This window comes from Tachysurus fulvidraco, chromosome 14 (assembly GCF_022655615.1).
Source record: "Tachysurus fulvidraco isolate hzauxx_2018 chromosome 14, HZAU_PFXX_2.0, whole genome shotgun sequence".
In the NCBI taxonomy this organism is placed as follows: domain Eukaryota; kingdom Metazoa; phylum Chordata; class Actinopteri; order Siluriformes; family Bagridae; genus Tachysurus; species Tachysurus fulvidraco.
In genome coordinates, this window is record NC_062531.1 from 21,393,249 (window position 1) to 21,415,039 (window position 21,791).

A 21,791-nucleotide genomic window follows, 5' to 3' on the forward strand; every position below is an offset into this window, starting at 1 on the left:
CTTTCATTTATTAAAGGTGCTGTCCAATGCAGCAAAATAGTAACCATGACCTTCATCTTCATAGTGTCTGCTGTATATTTTACCTTTCCTTCTTCCAAGTAAACTGCAACATCTAAGTTAGGGCCAAATCACAAATGGCTTCCTATTTACATTGACTATGCACCCTACATAGTGCCCTGCTGATTAAGTATTTATAGCTCAAATTCTTTTGCTCATTTAATGTTCATTAAAGACTAAAGTATTGGTATACTTGGGTGCACACACTGACAAAATAAACCTGTTATCACATGTCAGTAGTAAAGCGTGACTTTTTAAGAAAAAAAAAAGAAAAGGGTTCCATCTAGAAAGCTAATGAGACTGCTCCTTGTCTATGTAGAAACCTGTAATGCAGGGTTTACCTTTCAGTAGATCTACAACAATTTTAGAACATTAAAACCATTAATCATTTAAAGAACCCTTGAGGAACACTCAGAATAGTATAGTGTAGTACTATAAATACATCTTTATTGAAATGATCAATTTTTTATGTAAATAATATTTACCATATCATTTAAAATAATGTCTGGTGTACATAGCTATTGAATAGAATGGAATAGAATAGAATGTAATAAAATAGAATAGAATAGAAAAGAATAGAGGTAATGCTTACTGTCAGACATAAAAACTGACTCTTGGCTGGATGTGCGTCGGGTGTGCCAGTAAGTTGGCTTGGGCTGATGACTGTAAAACAACATGTCAACACAAGATGTCAGTGTTGCTATGGGAAACAGCAAGAAATCACAGAACTGTATCATATGCACTGTACAACACTATACAGTGTAATATAATATGCACTGTAGTCTGGCTTGTACACTGTTAAATGTAATAATAGAAAGAGGGAAAAAAAACAATTGCATGTAATATTAGTGTTTTACATAACAGCAATGTTTGCACAGTGGCCATACTCTGTGTAGTATGGTTCCCCTGAGTCACTGTAGGTCATTTCCCAGGTTTCAAGCCCCGCCCTCTGTGGTCCTCTTCTGTGCCTGCTCCCGTTCTCAAAGGCACTGCCGTCTCCTCCGCTGGAGTTACGAGATTGGCTCGGGGATGATATCGGGGCAGGGACACTGCTGGCACCTCCTGAGCCACCTAAAACATCGATAATAGATAGGGAGAAAGAACAAGATGAAACTAAAGGCAGCAGGAAAAAGAAATCTTTAATTTGACGGTTCTGCTCTGACAATCTGTCTGTGTGAAGACAATATGATTTATTAGAGCTGTTAGTGAGAAATGTAATCCATTACACAGTTAGCTGGAGCAGGTATCACTTGGACCTATTAAGAGATTCTGAGAATGATGAACTGTAGACGGATCTGATATGTGCAATTAAATAAGTATGTATTGCAAGCTTTCCACTCCATAAAGGTCAATGTGTAGGCCAAAGAAGGTTCAATCCCTTCATAAAGGGTCCAAATGAAACCAGTACTGAGTCGACATGCACATCTGAGTCAGGTCAGCACCTCACTCTCCACACTCTGACTAAGGGGAAAGTATATCTAATCCATATAAACAGATCACTATGCAAACCTGCACTGTTGATTGGCTGCCATAGAATGGTTTGATCAATGACTTTGTAAGGTTTGTGCCACCTCCCACAAGACTACTGGGCCAGTGCAGGAAAAGTGCAGAGCATGACAAAACTAAAGTGAACTTACCAAACAGTCGAATGGACAGTTTTAGCCAAAAGTTAAATTCACTAAGGATTTATTAAATAATTTAGGCATAATAATTTAGTAATAACCATCATCAAGAAGTAATCTTAGAATAACTGATTGCTCAGTAAATGAATCCTTTTGAAATCATACAAAAAGAAGTTTTGTTCAAGTAGTATAACACTGTACAAAAGGGGGGTTGAGTTACATAGCAGAATTTTCCCAAAACCTCAATCAGCTGTGAATCCTATATTAGTCAGGTGACAGATTTCAACATCCTGCTGAAGCTAAGAGCATAGACCTAATATAAATATTGAGATAAACTGATAGAAATCACTTCCCATTGTCAGAAACCTTTACATTAACTATTTAAAGAAATAACTATTACCTTTCTGTACTACATATTTAAACAGATCTTTGGATTGGTTCCCTGCTCACTGACCTCAAATACACTGCTACCTGATGCTACCACATCAGTTCTGACACCAAAGTACTAAAAGTGAACAGCTTTTAGTGAACGGCACTGGATTTGACATGTTGTAGTCCGTTATGAAAACACAAAGAATATCTAGTGCATCATGACAGGTAATATACAGTGTATCCTAGCATAAATATGATGTGCTGTTTGGTCTGATTGCTATGCACCCATAACTCTCTGTGGTAAATATAGTCAGTTACGAGGGCAAAATTTCAGATTCTTTTTATAATAAGAAAGGAGCAGGTCAAATGATGAAAAGAACATTATGCATGAAATGCATGAAAAGAACATTAGTTAATTATGTTTGTGTCTTTAAGCAACAGAACCAAAGTAGGTGATGATGAGTAAGGAACCATTTTAAACACAATAAATAAGAGCTTTGTTAGGGTTCCCTTTGAAGTACAATGACACGACCCCATTTGTAACTGACGTCTACCATGTATATATTACAGATTGTGTTATATAATGCTTCTTTTCCCTTAATCTTTAAGGTTGAAATTTTGCATTGGCCAACTGTGAAGTGTAAAATATAATATATAGTTAACATTATTAACAAAGACAAAAGGTGAAAATCCAAGCAGTGTCGCAAGTAATATGGCCCCGTGATATCAAATTTATTCCAGGTTCATTAATTTAGACCATAAGCATCCCCATCTGGGACCTGAACAGCTGTAGCTGCCCCTCAATTCCAGGATAATTATACAGCTCCCAGTGCAGACATAACCCATTCTCCACACACACACACATGCACACACAAATGCACATATGCAAATATTATGCTTTGTTTGGATACTTTAAAAGTGCTATCTGAATCTGGCCATAAAGTAAAAATTCAGTGACACAAATTATTATAATCTCACACACAGTCAATGTAGCCAAACTGTAACACATAACTACAGTAATTAATGCAGCATTCTATGACAAATATAACTAGCATTAAAATTCGTGTTTTAGTCTGTAACTATTTTAGGTAGCAGACAAATGGCCGGTTAACTGAAAATCCAGAACAAAATTTTATTTGTAAATTTAAGAGAAATCATGCAGAGGGTTTTTAAATACACATTGCAGACAAAACAACGCAATGTAAATTTATTTACAATTTCTCTGCATGGTATAATGTGTATGATTGTGTATGAGACCAATAAAATCCAGATTTGGATTTGAGTTACGACCCAAGTGATTACAGCATTTTGTTTTTGCTAGTTAGATATACAGTGTCTCTCAAGTTGCTAAGTTCACTATAACATGGCAAGTTAAAACGTGCTCCAGACTCCGATGGCCCAGTCAACACATTTGCAGTGTTGAAAGCAATACTTGTGTAAAAGTACAAGTATCGTACTAGAAGAAGACTTTGGTAGAAGTGAAAGTCACCTTTTAGAAAAATACCCAAGTAAAAGTCTTAAAGTATCTGATATTTACTGTACTTAATTATCAAAAGTCATTTTCTGATATTTAATGTACTTAAGTATTTGATGTAAATGTATAAAGTAAAATTTCAGTTATTTTCGGTAGGGATAAGACCTGGGGCGGTTCTAGGATTTCATCTTTAGGGATTTCAGCCCTCAGTGAGAATTTAAAACAAGGAGTATTATATTATATATTATATGACTACATAGTAAGGCAAATGGTTATGGTATTATTTAAATGGCAAAAGTGGACACCAAAATTTTATGCATGATGTAATGATGCCAGTCTTGAATCAGATCAGTTCATGTATGTGTGCATTCTCTACAAACAGTGTGTCCAATAAATGCAGTCATTAATAAACAAATATTCATAAAACAAAGACCAAATCAATAAATGTTATTTTTATTTAGTATTGAATGGATTGTTTGCATTAATTATTTTGTTTGTGCTACAACTCTGGTAATAAGAATAGTGACATTTCACTGCTTTTGGTTGCCGTCTTCGCGACTTTCCGCCGATTAACGTTATAGATAAAAGCCTCCAGCTCTGACTGCATGTGCACGCTGCGCGTTCCTGTGCATCTCCGCAGAGCGTGCGGACGCGCGTAATGCAATCTAACAGCAATGATTGGCCAAAGCTCCCTTATTGCAGTCACACACATTTCTCCTGGTTTTATTTTGTAGTAACGAGTAACAAAGATGCTTAGTGGAAATATAACGGAATAAAAGTACACATTTTATTTAGGAAATGTAGTGGAGTAAATGTGAAAGTTGACATAAATTTAAATAGCGAAGTAAAGTACAGATACGTGAAACTTCTACTTAAGTACAGTAACGAAGTATTTGTACTCCGTTACATTACAACACTGCACACTTTTCATGTAATTAACTGTAAGTTATGCAGCCTTTAGAGGTTTTAGCTCCTCATAGCAGTTATTGATTTACATGTTTTAAGGTGAATAACTGATTAGTATGCAGAGTACAAAGCCTACTCACTTGTGTATATGTTCTGCTGCTGTAGTGCTAATTCACTTGTGCAAAAGAAAATGCCTCAAGTAGGTGGAAAGAAATCATCTGACGAAAAACTATTCACATAAATTACAATATATAAATAAAAGTCATTTTAGCTGGGTAGCAAAACTAGCCAAATGGTGTTGGGGTTTCATTAACTAGCTTTATAGTTAGCTATCTAGCAAAGTTTAATACTGTGCTTTTCTACTATCTGACTAGCTCATCTAGCTCCCTCAGCTATTTAATAGCTCATCTACATGGATGTTGAGCCACGAAATAGCTAACTATCTCCAGAAGTTTTGGCTTTGCAAATCATTATCATCTGTTTCGTTTGAAGCATTTAAATTGCTCCAAGGCTGTCTTCACTGCCTCAGACATTGCTGCTGCAAAAAATATGGCATGAGTGGAAACTTTGGTGATTGGGTCTCGAAATTTAAATTATTTGAAATTTGCACATCCTGTCTTTTAATTGGCTTACAGTCTTCTGGGGTTAAACTAAAAGTAATATAAATTAAATATACTCAAACATGTCATTACACTAAACCACATACTCCCAACAAGAGAACAAGAGAATTTGTATCATAAATATAAGTAACACAGAGTTACTTATATGTTGCTTTATAAATCAGTATGTCATGTTTTGTTCTAAGTTGGTCTAGTATCATGTATTTCACATCACTGTCATGTGAATGCCATTTCATTTAGAGAATTGTAAAGAAATATGAATTGTTCTTTCCATCCTTCCTTCCCTACCTGATAGCCCAGAGTCTCCCTCACTATTGTAGCCTTCCTCTGCCGCTTTCTCCAGGTTACTGATGGATTTGCTGCGTGTGCGGAAGTTCCTTAGAAGCTTGCGGTGCTCCTGGTAGGTGATGGGGGGGCTGTCGGGACCAATGTGGATTGGTCGAGGGGTTCCGTAGTAGTTCCCTGAGGAAGAATGAATGTGGAGATGAAGTGTACGTGGTTTATTTACCAGTGGAACAGTTAACACATTTGCAGAGCTATTATGGCATCTAGCCAATAACAACATGCATTAAATTCAAAATCAATATCAAATTTTATATCACTTACACAATCATAAATGCTTTTAATAAACAAGTAAGAGAAAAAGAAAGAAAAGCGTTAGAAACATTTTCACATACTGTAATAGTGCATAAGGAATAAGAGTGCATGACACATCATATGTTTGATTGATATCAACACAAGAATGCTGATTCTGCAAGTTCTTATATCATATAACCATGTTTGTGATACGGTTTAGAGCACAGGAAATATGCATTTACTGTATTCTAACAAAGCTGATGTTTGCTGAATCTGGGGACTTGATATTTATAGTACTAGCTAATCAATACAAGAAATTGTGGCTGTAGCACCTTTTGTCTAAAACCAGTATACTCCAAAACGAAACAAAAACACGGCGAAAGCAGTTGCAGACTGTTTTAAAGTACTTTCATCTCAAGACTGCACTGAACTGCATATTCAGTTCTTCTTGTGCTCTTGCGTAATGCTGATGATTTATTGACAGAGCAACTTGCTAGCAAAGCATAAATCAAGGCCTGGGCCGGTCTGACAAGGTGAGAATGACGTTTATGGTGCTGGGTAAATGCTGCAGCATCTTTTATGCTAATACTCCTTACTCTCATAATCAGGAGAGGGAGGAGATCCTGCCCCAGAGAGCCATAACTCACCTCTACTCCCTGTGTGCGTTACATGGCCCATAATACCGGCGCTGAATATTAAATTGCTTAAAGGCTTGAGAATTCATTGGTATATATATATATATATATATATATATATATATATATATATATATATATATATATATATATATATATACTGTGAAATGTGACAGTGGTTCTGCAGTTTCACAGGATGGATGAAAATTGATGCTTAGATAACACTGAGGATTTTTTTAATTGCTAAGTAATGGCTTATTGGGCGCCAGAAATTTTAAATGTGCATTACTATTAAAAATATATAAAGTCCTGGAGGAAGTTGGAGAGACAATGGAAATGTCTGATTAATTCATGGGTCACTTCTGTCGAAAGCAGCCATGCTCATTATATAAGGTCAGAATGAGGCCAGTATCAAAAGACCTCATATGGAGTCTGAAATGTAACAGTATAAACTCATTTATTTTGAAAATTCCTGTCAGCATCGTGTCTAAAGTTAGGTGCAACGTCATGAATCAGAATGACTGACCTTTGAATTTGCCGCTCTCCAGCAGAGCTCCTGACTCCTCTAGAGAGAAGAACTCTTCGACAGATACAAAGTTATAATCCACTCCTGAGATCTCTCCATCTCGAGGCTGTCTGGTTGTACCTACAAATAATAATAATTAAAAAAAAAGAAGAAGATAAATTCATAGAAAATGTGTGAGGCTTACGTGTTTACATTCAAGTTCAGACCTTAGGTGTATGAAATGACAGTGTGAGATTTGGTCTTGTATTATCTGTATTGATTATTGTGTTAATCACTTTATGAGATTAAATTATTATTCTTGGATTTATGATTAATAGTGCAGAGAGAGGAAAGAGTGAGAATCGAATAACAGACAGAAATAGTGATCATTTTTCCATTTTGTGTCTTTGTATTTGTTTACAGAGTCCCATAAACCCTATTGTTTATGAAGTTCTTTAAATAAGTCTAATAAGACTTTATTTTTAGCTATGCACAATCCTTCAGAATTGTAAGCTTACTCCAGTGGTTATGTGTGTGTATTCCTCTGTGTGTGTGTGTGTGTGTGTGTGTGTGTGTGTGTGTGTGTGTGTGTGTGTGTGAGAGAGAGAGAGAGAGAGAGAGAGAGAGAGAGAGAGAGAGAGAGAGAGAAAGAAAGAATTATTCTTTATTCCTTCCTCATCTCTCTTGATCAGAAACCCACCCTAACCTCCACATTTGAATAAATCTTATCACATTTAGCTCTCTTAAACTACAAAATATCCCTTGGATTGCTTATTCCAGTTACATGGTTCTGATTATATTGATTCAATTCATATAATTTCACTGATATATTCAAATGATATACTGTAGTTTCAATTACACTGACCTAGACGTCATTTAAAACAGGCAGTTTCTCAGTACTGCCATAAAAATTCTGACCAAGATAAATAGCATACTGAAGATAAACAAATGAATTAAAAGCAAGACACACTAGTTTCCAACAACAAATCACCAAGATAGGTATTTGCGATAGCGAGGGCTTATTTCGCATTCATGCATATCATTTTTACTGAGGTTTAATGTGTAGAGATCTTCTTAGACCTTCTCAGTAGCATTAAATACATAATAAACAACGTGGTTATAAAGAGCACACTTAGGGAAACTCTAAGGATGACACAATCGTTATATTCCTTTTACCCTACAGTATTTTCACATCGTTTGCGTGATTGTCAGGTGAGCAGGCTTGTAACGACAATGCCGCAAATGATCCGGTCTAATCATGCTGTTCAAACACCTACATTCTGACACATCCTGTCGTCTCTCAGTGGATTTCTACAGGGTCTGAACGGTTACAGACTGTCACTCCATCAATCTTCTGTTCTATTATCCTTCTCATTGCCTGACATGCACACACACACACACACACACACAATCCCTCACAATTCAAAATCGAATTAGGTCCCTTGATCATCTCAGTTTTATTTGTCCTCTTTGCCCCCCAGGTGCTGCATCCTCAGCTTTATTGGGTTGTGTGTGTATGTGTGTGTGTGTGTGTGTGTGTGTGTGTGTGTGTGTGTGTGTGTGTGTGTGTGTGTGTGTGTGTGTGTGTATTGACATCTTCAGCTCACATAACCAGAGGCTCAGTTTTGTTCTTCCACCAAGCTGCTTCTCACCACACCCACCACATGTCAATCATCATTCAAGTTCTATGATGGGTCACCTGTCCAATAAGCTGAGTGACCCTAAAGCTGTGTGTGTGTGTGTGTGTGTGTGTGTGTGTGTGTGTGTGTGCGCGTGCGCGTGTGTGTGTGTGTGTGTGTGTGTGTGTGTATACTTCTCAGTTACAGCACAAGACATTCTCTTGTAGAAGGACACCGTCTGCATTGAACATTGATTAACGGAATGCTAGAAAATAGAAACGTCTCTAATTATCATTATTTAGTAGCATTATCAATAATTAATGATGTGGCTGCAGGGGTCAAAAGCAAAAATGCCTTCCTGTGCAAGGAGAAGAATGACACAGCGTTGCTCTTAAGCCTTAATAGGATCTCCATGACAACATCTAGTTAGAGCTATCACTCAGTGTCCTTGGTCGATTGGAAATAACATTGTTTCACAATACGGAGCATTTCATTCCTGAATAACAAGGAAAAGAGCCTTTAATTCAAATCTTCTACACATAACCCTGAGGATCCACATTCAATATGCTTGTGTAATGAACAATAAATTCAGCACTCTGCATAATAAATATAAATAAATATATTATGTGAGGTGTAATAAACATTTTAAGTTAATCAAGCCCACTGAAAAAAGTTAACTGAAGACAGGAGAGGCCTTAAATAGTTTTGCACTAGTTAATTTGCTAGCATAATATCTGGCGCTAATAACACACACACACACACACACACACACACACACACACACACACACACACACACACACACACACACACACACACTCCAATTAAATCCAAGTTTATGAAATCTTCAGAGGTGACTGAAAATACAGCAAATGAAGAACAAATAAATAAATAAATGTTTGGGCTTCAGAAATTCAGAGCTGTGTAACTTGTACTGCACAATTAGCTAACAATAGAATGTCAAATAAAGCGATCAGAGAGCACCTTGAATCAGCCAGAAAGGTCGCCAGAGACCAAACTGGGCTAGCTTTGAAACAACAAATCCTTCCTTCTTCACTGGCTGACTTTATCTTCTTGTAGCTATTTTGCTCAGTGGCAGCTTGTCGGTCAGCCATTGACCAAGTATTAATCTTCAGATCCTTCCCAAGTTTTCTGATTGATCGATGAATTTACAACTACTGCTGTATTCAGCTTATTATTTCACATAGTGTTAGAGTTATTATTTCACATAGTGGTCAAAAATGCAAATGAATTGGTTAATCAAGTGTGCAGTTAATACGGCTGCCATATTGGGCTACTCATTCATTCATTCATTCATTCACTCTCTCATTTTCTACCGCTTCTCCGAACTACCTCGGGTCATGGGGAGCCAGTGTATCTGTGTATCTCAGGCGTCATCGGTCATCAAGGCAGGATACACCCTGGACGGAGTGCCAACCCATCGCAGGGCACACACACACTCTCATACACTCACACACTACGGACAATTTTCCAGAGATGCCAATCAACCTACCATGCATGTCTTTGGACCGGGGGAGGAAACCGGAGTACCCGGAGGAAACCCCCGAGGCACGGGGAGAACATGCAAACTCCACACACACAAGGTGGAGGTGGGAATCGAACCCCCAACTCTGGAGGTGTGAGACGAACGTGCTAACCACTAAGCCACCGTGCCCCCCCCATATTGGGCTAATTTAAAAAAAAAAAAGATTTCGCATTTCTTGGTTTAAAGTAAATATGCTTCATGTGTGATAGCATCTCGACTTCATTTTGATTGAGGCTGCGTCGTTGCTGATGTCATCCTTACCGCATGACCATACATTCAAGTAAGGTGAGCTCTGGTCTTATGCTATCTTCTATAAATCATTCCCATGTAGAAGAATATTTACCTTCCCTCTTTGTATTTGTTAAAGCTGAAGGACACACTGATGATGCTAGTGTCTGCTGGGGTGATGAGAAAGCTGGCCAAATGCTCATGGCACACAAAGACTCAGGACAAAAACGCATTCTGTTAGTGAGACACAAAACCTTCCGTCTTTATATAGGCTCAATTACACAACAATGCAATTACACAAAACAAATGCGTTTGGGCAGAAGGTGCAATGTATTGTCTATAGAGTCGTTTAGGAAAGTAACCATGGAGGCCACATTTCAATTTTCCATTTCATGCATTATTGATAAATGCCTCACTGTGACTTAATTTGCTTAGAATTCTTTATGCCCTACTTTTACAGCTAGCTCTCTCTCTCTCTCTCTCTCTCTTTCTCTCTCTCTCTCTCTCTCTCTCTCTCTCTATCTCTCATTAATATATTCCATGGTTTAAAGGAATGGATGAATGGATGAACCATAATTACATTAACGCATCAGTTTCTCATTCGATGGAAGGAATTGAAATTGAAAGACTTTCTAAACAAAAGATGCAGTGAAAGCAACAGAGGATGGAATTATCCCTTAACCACACAGAGAAGAATAATGTCTTCATGTGAACATACAGTATGCACACTAATCACCATCACTTATCGACAATCCGTAGATTAATGAGAGCTAAAGGGTGACCGGGTAAGGAATCTAGGAAATGCTCTTCAGCAATTTATGCAGCAACCTGCAGTTCTGTGTTTTTATAACATATCTTGCAACATGATACTTAAGACTGATTAGACACTGTTTTCTAGAATAACCTCACCTAGGAATGTCTCTCTCTCTCACACACACACACGCACACACAAACACACGCAAACACAGGAGCATGATAAATATTTGGACATTACTCTCAGAGTTTCCGTGGATATGACCTTGGTGTAAGAAATGTCTCCTATGTGTATATTTCAGCCCTTATATATGACTTGTGACCAGAATTCAGAATTGTTGAGTAATTTTCTCACACCACAGAGTTTTCCAGCACAGAAAATCCTTTATTACTAGCAAAAAAAAATTCTAAAAGATTTCTGCAAAAACAATCTGTAAATGCAAACAATACGCATAAACGTGTTTTCATTTTTCAAGGGCAAAGTCTTTGGTGCAAGATAAAAGTATTTTTTTTGTTTTTTTTGGTCTAGTAAATGGGCTGAGAATTTTGCTTGAACTTACTTGTGGAAATTGTGTGGTCGTCTTGCACACTGTGATGATGGTGATAACACACTCACTTCTTGTATCAAGCAGAGTGGAACAAAAGTACGTCCAAAAACCGCTCAAAATGAGCCGTTAGCTTTTGTGCTCGATATCTGTATGCTTTCGAGGATCAACTGCATATTACTGCGTTGTGCATTAGGGTAGATTTATTACAAGCAGAATTGTTTCTTATTAACTTAAAGACATAGAAAACACTTCATTGAGGTGGTGCGCACCCCGGTTCTGTTCTGCTTTGTTATGGTTCCTAACTGGAATAAGTAGTGGTCCATAAAAGAAAATGTCAGGAAGGCAATATGAACAATCTCATCTAAAATATCTATACCCATCTCCATCTATGTACTTGGACGACTAAACTTGTAACTAATGTATGTGATGTGAATCTGCCTTTATGAATAAAAAGATAATTTCTAAAAGAAAAAAGAAAAAGATAGAGAAAACAGAGAGGCTTGTGAGGGAATGACTGTTTCCCCATAACAGCATATACTTGTCTTGTTTTATTCACTACACTACATTTCCTTTACTGCTAAGGACTAGAGGTTTTGTCCCTCCTATCACTGTCTACTGCAACACACCCTGCACCGCATCCAATTTGTTTACACTGATCTTCCAAGCCAAGGCGAGTCAGATCAGAGAAGCGAGCCTGAGGCAGCTCTGCCCTTCTGTCTGCTTGGCTTAGTGGAAACAAACATTGCCTCTGGTTCATCCTGATAAAAAAAATAAATAAATAAACATGTTTAAAGGTCTATGCACATGGGTGTAGCTAATTGTTAAATTGATGAAAATGTCTGTATATTTTTTGCTATAATATAATGGCAGAATATCGATTCACGCACATAATTACCACACCGTGACACAGTTAACGTTGTGTCACGGCAATACAGGCGACATATTTAATTTCTGCCATCAGTTCCATAATAAAACCCCCCATGCAGCTGTGAATAAATACGTTTCCTGAGAAACGAGTGTTTTTTTTGTCTGCCAGACTAAATTTAGCAGTGTTAAGAGATGCTATCCATGAGCTGAAGCATGCAGCTGTGGTGAAAAAGAAATCCACTTCATCGCTAACACATCTTCATCCCTGCTTAGACTGAAAGCGACGACTCCTATAGGAGTAAAAATGAGGACGGCGTAGCCTGTGGTCTCAGCACATGCATGTGTTTGTCTGAATTCTCCACCTGTGAGATTGTAAGATTCAACCTGTGAGATTGTTAGATTAATGATTGATACAGAGAGAGAGAGAGAGAGAGAGAGAGAGAGAGAGAGAGAGAGAGAGAGAGAGAGAAAGAGTGAGAGAGTGAAAGAGGCAATCACAAAGAAGATAACGAATGAATAGACAGAGATCATTTTTCCATTTTGTGTCTTCGTATTCAAACTACATTGTGGGAAATTTAGGTTATGCGCCATAAACCCCATTGTTGAAGAAGTTTGTTAAATAAATCCAATAAGGCTTTTAGAATCTTTAGAATTGTAAGCTTACCTCAGTGTGTGTGTGTGTGTGTGTGTGTGTGTGTGTGTGTGTGTGTGTGTGTGTGTGTGTGTGTGTGTGTGTGTGTTGCAAAAAAATGTAGGGCTTTTAAGACGGTGGGCAAAATGACCTACTTCCCAGCATAAACCTGAGATTACCAGAGTGACTTCTTCACACACACACACACATACACACACACACAGACGCACACGCACACACACAAAGCAAGGTAAGGTTAAAAAGACTTTCAGATTGAATTCCAACACTCTCATTATGAATATAATCTGAACAGTGTTCCTTTATTTGTGTTGTGTCACTTCCCCAATTCTGCATAAATAAAAGTGAACAACGTAAAATACAATAAATTCTAGTGCTCTTGGACTGACCTAGTGGTCTCTCTATTGAGTCTTCACACGAATAAGGATAAATCCGGTCTACAGCTTCTTAGTCACGATGTAGGTTTCTGTACCGTTGCTCACCCTGGATTGTTTTGCATTTGACCATGAAATGTTTCACTAAAAATAACGGCGATAATTTACACAGTCGCTCATTACTGCTCAGGCTCCTTTGCCATGTTACATCGAGCTGATCTCACCTGACCTTTCACTATTCTCCTAGTAGTTGGGAACCTAGTCTGTATTTACAGACTAGAATGCCAACAGACAAGAAATTTCCCTAGTGTTAAAAAAAAGAAAGAGAAAGAACAACTCAGTCAAACTGCCAGTCTAAGAAAAGTCATTGTGTTTGTCAGTAAACATGTATTGTGCAGGAATTAGTCAATGTCGGGGCTGCTTTCTGAAAGGATGAATTTGTGATTACTAAAAACAATAAAACTCAAAGTAAACATTAAACTGCTCCACTTTTTCATATGATTTTGATGATGACCTCAAAACCTCAGCAAGTGGAAGTAACTAGAATCAGTTTTGAAAGTGGAATAAAGTGTCAAAAATATTTTTCTCTCTTTCAGCAAACTAACCAAACTCGTAGGTGACATATAACATGTACCTCTTCCTAGACTGCATCGATTCATGCCTTGTCATCCCTATATTAAGTAGCGTCTTTTCGTTCTGATGTTGGTTCTGTGTCACAGTGGTGGTAAATGCTTTCTGCCCTCTTCCGCATACAGGAGCTCACAGGCACCAATGATTGTTTAATGTCACTGTGATTGACAGGACATGCCGTCCCTCCCACCCGTATAGCATATTTTTCCTAATAGATTACAGTGTACATAAATGTAAAAACATGAAAGCGAGAGTAAGAGGGAGTGAGAACGGTCAACGGATGATGGATTTGTCCAAACTACATCCACTTAATTGGAGATTTTTCGGTAACAGCTAACACAAATCTGTGTTTCATTTTAATGTGAGAATTTAAAAGTCAAAATATCAACCAAAAGATAAGGTTGATATTTTTTAATCACAGGCACAAGAGAGAGAGAGAGAGAGAGAGAGAGAGAGAGAGAGAGAGAGAGAGAGAGAGAGAGAGAGAGAGAGAGAGAGAGAGAGAGAGAGAGAGAGAGGGAACATAAAAACCAGAAACATGGTTGGCTCCAGATCTTTTAGATTATAAAATGCTGCAACTCACTCTCTCTTCCTTTCTTCCCTCTCCCTCCTCTTCCTCCTCTTCCCTGCTATCTCTGCAGTGTTACTTCTACAAAGGTGTCATTAGCAGCTTTCAGAAGAGCGGATCTCACACCGATTAAAGCTAATTTCAAGGTGACAGTTATGCAGTCTCCTAAACTGCAGGTTGTATGCGTTAGATTTTATATACAAACAACATGACTGTGAATGTCACTGTTTTGTGTCTGTCATGTATACAGTTGTCATCATCATGAGATGTATTTTACTGTGACTTTCATAGCTCAGACAAAGGCACCTGAGTGCTGGTAAGATATCTCAGTAGTAGTTAAATATGCTGTTCCTTGCATCCCGGAGTCTTGTTGTAATTTATACTGTATACTGAGAAAGAGACTCACATGGTACTGCACGCAGATAGAGATTTTCCCGTATGACTTGTTGAAGCTGGCTGTCCATGCAGCCAGGTGTGAAACATTTACTCAGATACAACCGCAGATCCTTACACAGTGTTGAATCTGTACAAGAGAGAGAGAGAGAGAGAGAGATTGAGAGAGAGAGAGAGAGAGAGAGAGAGAGAGAGAGAGAGAGGAAAAGTTTAAAAAATGTCATCTACAAACAGTCAGTTTGTAATTATTTATTCACGAGATCTCAAAATAGGGTACTGTGACAGTTCATCACAACTGGATGACTTTGAATGCAAGAGCTGTTGATTATGTCACCGCTCTTGATGAGCAACTGGCTATAGTAGCTGCTTTTGTGGCTGAAAATTCTACATAAATATAAATGTCACACTATAGCAACAAGGATAAAGAAATAACAGCACATATAGTAGGCTACATAGGTAGCGTTTATGCTAAATATGACAGGCATGACAGAAGTGATATTATCATTACCTAGCCAGTGTGGGAACTAATATGTACAGTATGTCCACTGTTTATAAGCTTGGAAGTAATTTATGTTGTCAGGTCTATAAATGGAATAAAGATGCGATCTGCTCGGCCACTCTGCTCGGTTTCTCTGAACTACTCATTTGGACTGCGGTGCTTTATGGACTTGTGACAAGCCGCTTGGTTGTAATCGATGACCTGCATCCCTCTCCCCTCCGTCACAATGACAGACAGGAACCGGCATGAGACAACCCCGCCGCCTCTCACTGAAATAGCATAAGCTCTGCTAATAAAACATATTTCAAAGTCATGAGAGGACATTAGTGCTGACATCAGTCAGACACACGCAGACACACACACGCAGAAAACCGTACGATACGCCTTCTGTCCAAAGCTCCTTGGTGTTTAAAATGTGCGATTTATAACTCTCGTCTATTTGGCTTAGTTAACTCGAGTACATACAAACGACGAAGGCTTCTGTGTAAAACATACCAATGACATGAATTGTTTTTAATCTGTCACTGTGACTAAAAAACAAGCCTGTTAGATAGATTTCAGCAGAGACAATACGTATTGATCCAAACACAAAAAAAGACTAACCAAATTTAGCAACAAAAATAAATGTCCTCTAGCAGGCTAGGTTCAGATGATAACCTGATCCAGTGATAGCCTTGAACATAAACACTATATACATACTGTACATTTGCGTGCTGTTGTAACTGCTAATTAGGGGTGATTTATTGACCATTTGCCCTGGATGGGATAATTTAGCTTACCTAATTAACATATTGCTGGCTCAGTATAAACATGTTGTGCATGGCTGCTTCCTGTCACCATATGGCTGAATCGGTGGAATTTTTCCACAGCGTATACTTTATGTTTAGCATTTATGGACCGCATGCGCTTCGGCTGGTGAGATTATTGAAAGATGAGTACAACTGAAATACTAAGCACATTCTGTTCGATTGGGAAATGCAAATGAATATACTGCTGAACTCTCTCCTTACAGATGCTTACTCTTCAGTCAGGTACTGTATTAATTTCCTAAACACTGTGCCTTGAAGATTAGATCATTAATTGTAACCTTATAAGTAATGCAACAGTTTGGGGTACCATTTCAAAACTTAGTGTAAACTCTAGACCAAGGACTAGAGAAGTAAGCGATGGTGATAGATTTATTCAGCGAGAGAGAACGAGATAAAGAGGACCACTGAGGAAGAGCTGGTAATCAATCTAAACTGAGAGGGCAGCGGGGAGTCACGGTCAGGTGTAAAATATTGTTCTGCGCAAACATAACTGCTGCAGCAGTAACTACATGAGGGTGAACAAGAGGAATAGATGACTTTGGTGAAAGATGCAGACAAACTCCTGCTTATTTTGTCCAGCTGCACACAAAGATGGACTGGTCAATAAAACCAAACGTGAGAAGAGTCTAATCAAATTCAGCCTGTTAAATGTGGGTCCAAGGTAACAATGAATAATTTACTGAGTTTTAGTGTGAATAATTTACGACTGTGTAAATTTGTGTATTACCTGGTGTAACCGTCTTGATCCGAATCGGATGCGGGCAGGAGTTGAGTACTCCACGTACGTCACCTAAGGTCATTCCCAGAACAGGTGTCCCACCGATCTCCAAAATGATTTCGTCGACTGTGATTCCACCTCCCGGCGCGGCTGTGACAAACGGAAACTCACCATAGTCTGCGCCGCCTCCGATGGCCACACCCAATTCTCCTGAGCTACCCAACAGAGGAACGAAGCTCTCTTGCACCTTGGAGCGCCAGTGCAGCTTCTTCCCAACCACCTTAGCCATGGTAATCGAACTGAGAAAAAAGGGAGGGGAAAAAAAAAAAAGAGTTGTTTTTAAATTAAATCCCGAAACATTTGTATTAAAATTCCAGGGTTGGGCATACTTTATGATTCCCCATTCGAGTTTGCATGTTCCCCTTTTTGTTTGTGAGTTTCCTGGAGGTACTTTTGTTTCCTCCCTCAGTCCAAAGGCGTGTGTGGTAGGTTGACTGGCAAATTGTGTGAATAGGTATGTGTGTGATTGTGCCTGGCGATGGGTTGGCACCCCATTCAAGGTGTCCCCCTCTTTGTTTCCTGAAACCCCTTGTGAAAGGCTCTACTGTATATGACTCTGTGTAAGATAAGTGGAACATAAATTAAATGCATGGTTGGATGGATAATCAGCTAGTTTCCCTTAGTATACAATCTTATGGACCATGAACCATGTATAATTTTTTGATCTTATCTTATCTTAAAAATCTCCTAAAGCCAAAAGCCAGGAGCGCTAACCTTTATATAAAAATACATAAGCCATGGGGTCAATGTCAGTGCCGACCAGCACTTCAGAGAGTTCTCTCATTTGCATGCATTTTCAGAGGCACGTTTGGGGCTTGGCAGACGACTCAGCAGATGTGCACTCTGCGTGGGGTGGAATTAACACCGCCTGCACTTTATTCCTCATAAGCTGTATAATTTATAATTCAAGAATACTACCAAGACTAAATATGCAGGACACGTTTCTATTATTTACTCTTCAGCTACGTCTGGCAGAATTCTGACCTTAATCCTACATTAAGTATCATGCTACTGTGCATGGTCGAAATATAAATTCCCTGAGCATGATTCATTTTAAGGGATTAAAAAAAAAATTACATTGGATCTTTCTTTTTTACGGTGAATTCAATACCAGTCATAGAAAAATAAATGTTAAATGAAAGTGACGACTGTTTGCTTTGATCTGTCCATACGCCGGCTTTAATTGTAAAATATTTCCACAGGCTTTGTTCATATTCAGACCTGGTTTTGGTATCCACTTATATTGATTTACTGAGCATACAGATGGTTAAAATGATCTGAATGCATTTATGCTATCTTCATACTATTTGCATTATCCTACCTTGAATGCAAGAGATGCAGAATTTGCATAAGTTTGCTGCTTCCCTGGTATTTAACACTTATTTAAAGTGTTTATCGAGATTTATCATGACCTAATTGTACCTGAAAGTTTCGCCCCATGATTTCACAAGGTGTGCCTACAAGATATTTTATTTTTTTTAAATATTTTTTCTTTGGCTCTTTCAAACCAGTCTCAAGGAGCAAGTACATAATAGCAAATCATTCCATTGCCGACTTCATAACATAGTACCTCTGTGCCACTGGATAAGTGAACCACTGAAAAGAAAGCAGATGGTCTTGAGCACTTATTTGTTAATGCAAGTCCAACCTATGTCACATTATGAGATGTTTAGTGTTTGAAAAATACAACCATACATAGTTATGCAAACAGGACAGTAGTGTCAACATTGCATACTGTAAATGTACGTGTAAAGGTAAAAAGAAAAGTCTCTGAGAAAACCTTATGTTAAACTGATGTAAAATGTTTTTTTCCATCAAGTACTGTATAGTGGGCTGTAAAATTTGTCTAGCATTTTCATTTCCTGTAAAACAGGATGACATTTGGCTTATAGCAGCCACCCAATTACACAGAAAATGCCACAAGTGACTCAGCAAGATGTATCAAACTCAGCGAAGCGTCCATTTCTGAGGCATCATGAGTTCTCAAACAGTGTGACATGCTGCAGTGCTGAAGGACTTTTAGCCTTTGTGAGGGAGGGAATCGTTGTAAAGTGACAGTTGGCCACACCAGCATGAGGGGCTGGTACAGTTGCCACGAGACACTAGAGACATGACAGTATGAGAACACTGCTGTCACTTCAAGCCTTTGCTGGCCCTACAATATAAACAAGTGTGAGCGTTGGCCAACTTTAGTGTAATGAATGGAAAGGGGTGATAAAAAAAGATGTAAGTAAAAGCAACAAGACACAAAATGAAGAAGATGGGAGTCTTTAATAAAGATTACCAAGGGTGCTAATAATTCTTGAGCTGTATTGATGATACTTTATGAGCTCATGTAACTCAAGTCAATTCTTTTTTAAATTGGATGGGTGTTTGGTTGGTTACTAATCTTAACAAGTTAGGCAGCTAAATATTTCCAAAGCAATAATGTTGGTGGTATGATGGTTACAGAAAATGGTTACAGCTGCAGTAAGCTAGCACTATCTTGTCCAAGCCAAACATTCTAATATGCTAGGCTAACTGAGGGAAAAGAAATTAAACTGTTATGTGTGATTGTATATGTGTGATGTATATGTAAAAAAATAATGGCTTTATTCTTCTAAAATCCTTATCTGTGAACAATATTTGGCTAACAATATCTAGATAAAAGCTAGATAGCTACCACTAAACTCAACCTCGTACACTGTTCTCTAATACCATGCTATTAGCTATACTGCTATTAGCTGAATTACAGTCTTTCCTGAATATTTACAATAATCATCATTTCCAGTGCTATTTAGTCTGTTGTGCGTTAAAAGCTAAATGCAGCTCATGTGAAAAGAGCTCTTTACTGTTGACTATTACAAAAACTTATGTTGTGATGCATAGCAGTCTCTACAGTTAAAAAAAAAACAACTTGCTGATGAGAGGTCAGAGGTCAGAAGAGAATGGCCAAACTAAAGAGACATGACATGATGTCTATGATAATTCAACAATTTTTTGCAGACATATTGAGAAGCAAATATCTCTGACGTATCCTGAGGTGGATGGACTACAACAGGAGAAAACCATCAGGCTCCTTTTTCTCTCTCTAGGCCTAACTGAGCCACTAGGATCTGTTAGAAGAACAGTGACATTTTTTTACAGCTATATATGTTGCATGACTTAAAGACAGTACTTTGTTTACCACTCAGCATTGTGCTGTTAGCTTGGGATTCTACACAAACCGAATCTTCTGTTCTGTCACTTATCGCAATTTAATGTGTTTGAAGAGGAGATCAATGCATCCACTTAAACTAGAAATAAAGACATGCAGAACGGACAATCAGATGACATGACGGTGAGGAAGAAATGATAGAAATGGATGTGTGTGCACGCCCCCTCAGGCTGCCCTACCACCAGGCTTAATGAGGCTAATTACACAGCTTGAGGAGCAGCCAAGGAGACATGACTAATTGTACACACTCGAACGACTGGCCGATTGGTCAGCTATTCGGCTCCACCTCCTGTAGATGAGGCAGATGATAGGAGGAGGAGTGTTTTTTTCTTCTTCTTGTGACTACAGAGACAGAGATAGATTGAGCCAGGCACCATGCCGACTGCTGCTAGCACAGAAAGAGAAGTCCTGCCTATGACCTTGGAAGCTCAGGTGTCCATAGCCAGATAGACAGGACACAAGTACAAACAGACAAACACAAAACACACAAGATGGCCTTGACATGTTTTCACCGTGCATGTGGCACCGCTGGATTTTTGCTTAATTTGATATTGAGTGAAAGCTCAGTCGATAGGTCGTGTGATTTGTTAATGGAGCATCACAGGGCTAGTGATATATTTACACACACACACACACACACACACACACACACACACACACACACACACACACACACACACACACACACACACACACACTGCTTTTCTGATTTCTCATATCCCATGTCTCCTCCCCACTCTATACTCTGAAGCCTACTGTGCTGCTGTGACTAGAATAACATCAATATTTGTTCACTCAGGGTTGTTTACACAACGAATGTAATTACAATTGTTGTTTATTTTTTTCCATGCTCAATCTAATCACGATGTAGTCCTTCGTGGTTATTCTAATTTTCAGATTTTATCACAATGTTAATATTATCAACAATTAAATTCTAATTTATTACAATGTTATGCCTTAGGTTCAACAACATTTCCATACAATGACAATATTCATTAACTGATCCAAACTCTTCTTTTCATCCTTCCATCCATCTGTCTGTCTGTCCGTCCATCCATCCATCCATCCATCCATTTTCTGTTGCACTTTTCTTACATGATGTGGGTGGGGGCCTGTGAATGTATTCCATGGGACTCGGGTCACAAGGTGAGGGACACCCTTTACAGGGAGCCATCCTATTGCAGGGCACAATCACACACCCTTTCACACCTCACAGACAATTTAGAGATGCCTACAACACATGACTGGGGGGGGAAACTAAAGTACCCTGAGGAAACCCTGGAAGCACAAAGAGAAAATACAAACTAAACGTACACAGGGTGGAGTTGGGAATTAACCCAATATTTTAGCCTTTAATATTAGAATATTAAGAGGTAAAATTTTTTGTTACTCAAATTTATTTTTCCCCAAATAAATTCAGTTGTTAGACAAATCAGGTTTGTAAGAGTGGTTTCTTTCACATAAAGGGCCAAGATGATGTTATTGGCTTGATGTAGCAGAAGCACATGATAAATTATGCCATACCGAATAAAAAATTCTACGAAAACAATTGAAACAATCTGATAAAG

At 38.4% G+C, this 21,791-nt stretch overlaps 1 protein-coding gene across 3 annotated transcripts in view; it reads right to left on the reverse strand.

The window, feature by feature from the left end:
* LOC113656207 (membrane-associated guanylate kinase, WW and PDZ domain-containing protein 2) overlaps positions 1 to 21,791 on the reverse strand; it is a 58,544-nt gene that overhangs the window by 24,846 nt on the left and 11,907 nt on the right. For all 3 annotated transcript variants that reach the window (XM_027167327.2, XM_027167325.2, XM_027167328.2), the window contains 6 exons: positions 16,977 to 17,266; positions 14,955 to 15,071; positions 6,789 to 6,908; positions 5,340 to 5,513; positions 945 to 1,128; positions 650 to 720 (listed from right to left, as the gene is read on the reverse strand). In XM_027167327.2, coding sequence (XP_027023128.2) covers positions 650 to 720; positions 945 to 1,128; positions 5,340 to 5,513; positions 6,789 to 6,908; positions 14,955 to 15,071; positions 16,977 to 17,256 — 946 coding nt within the window. In that variant the 5' untranslated portion in view covers positions 17,257 to 17,266. The remainder of the gene's footprint in view (positions 1 to 649; positions 721 to 944; positions 1,129 to 5,339; positions 5,514 to 6,788; positions 6,909 to 14,954; positions 15,072 to 16,976; positions 17,267 to 21,791) is intronic.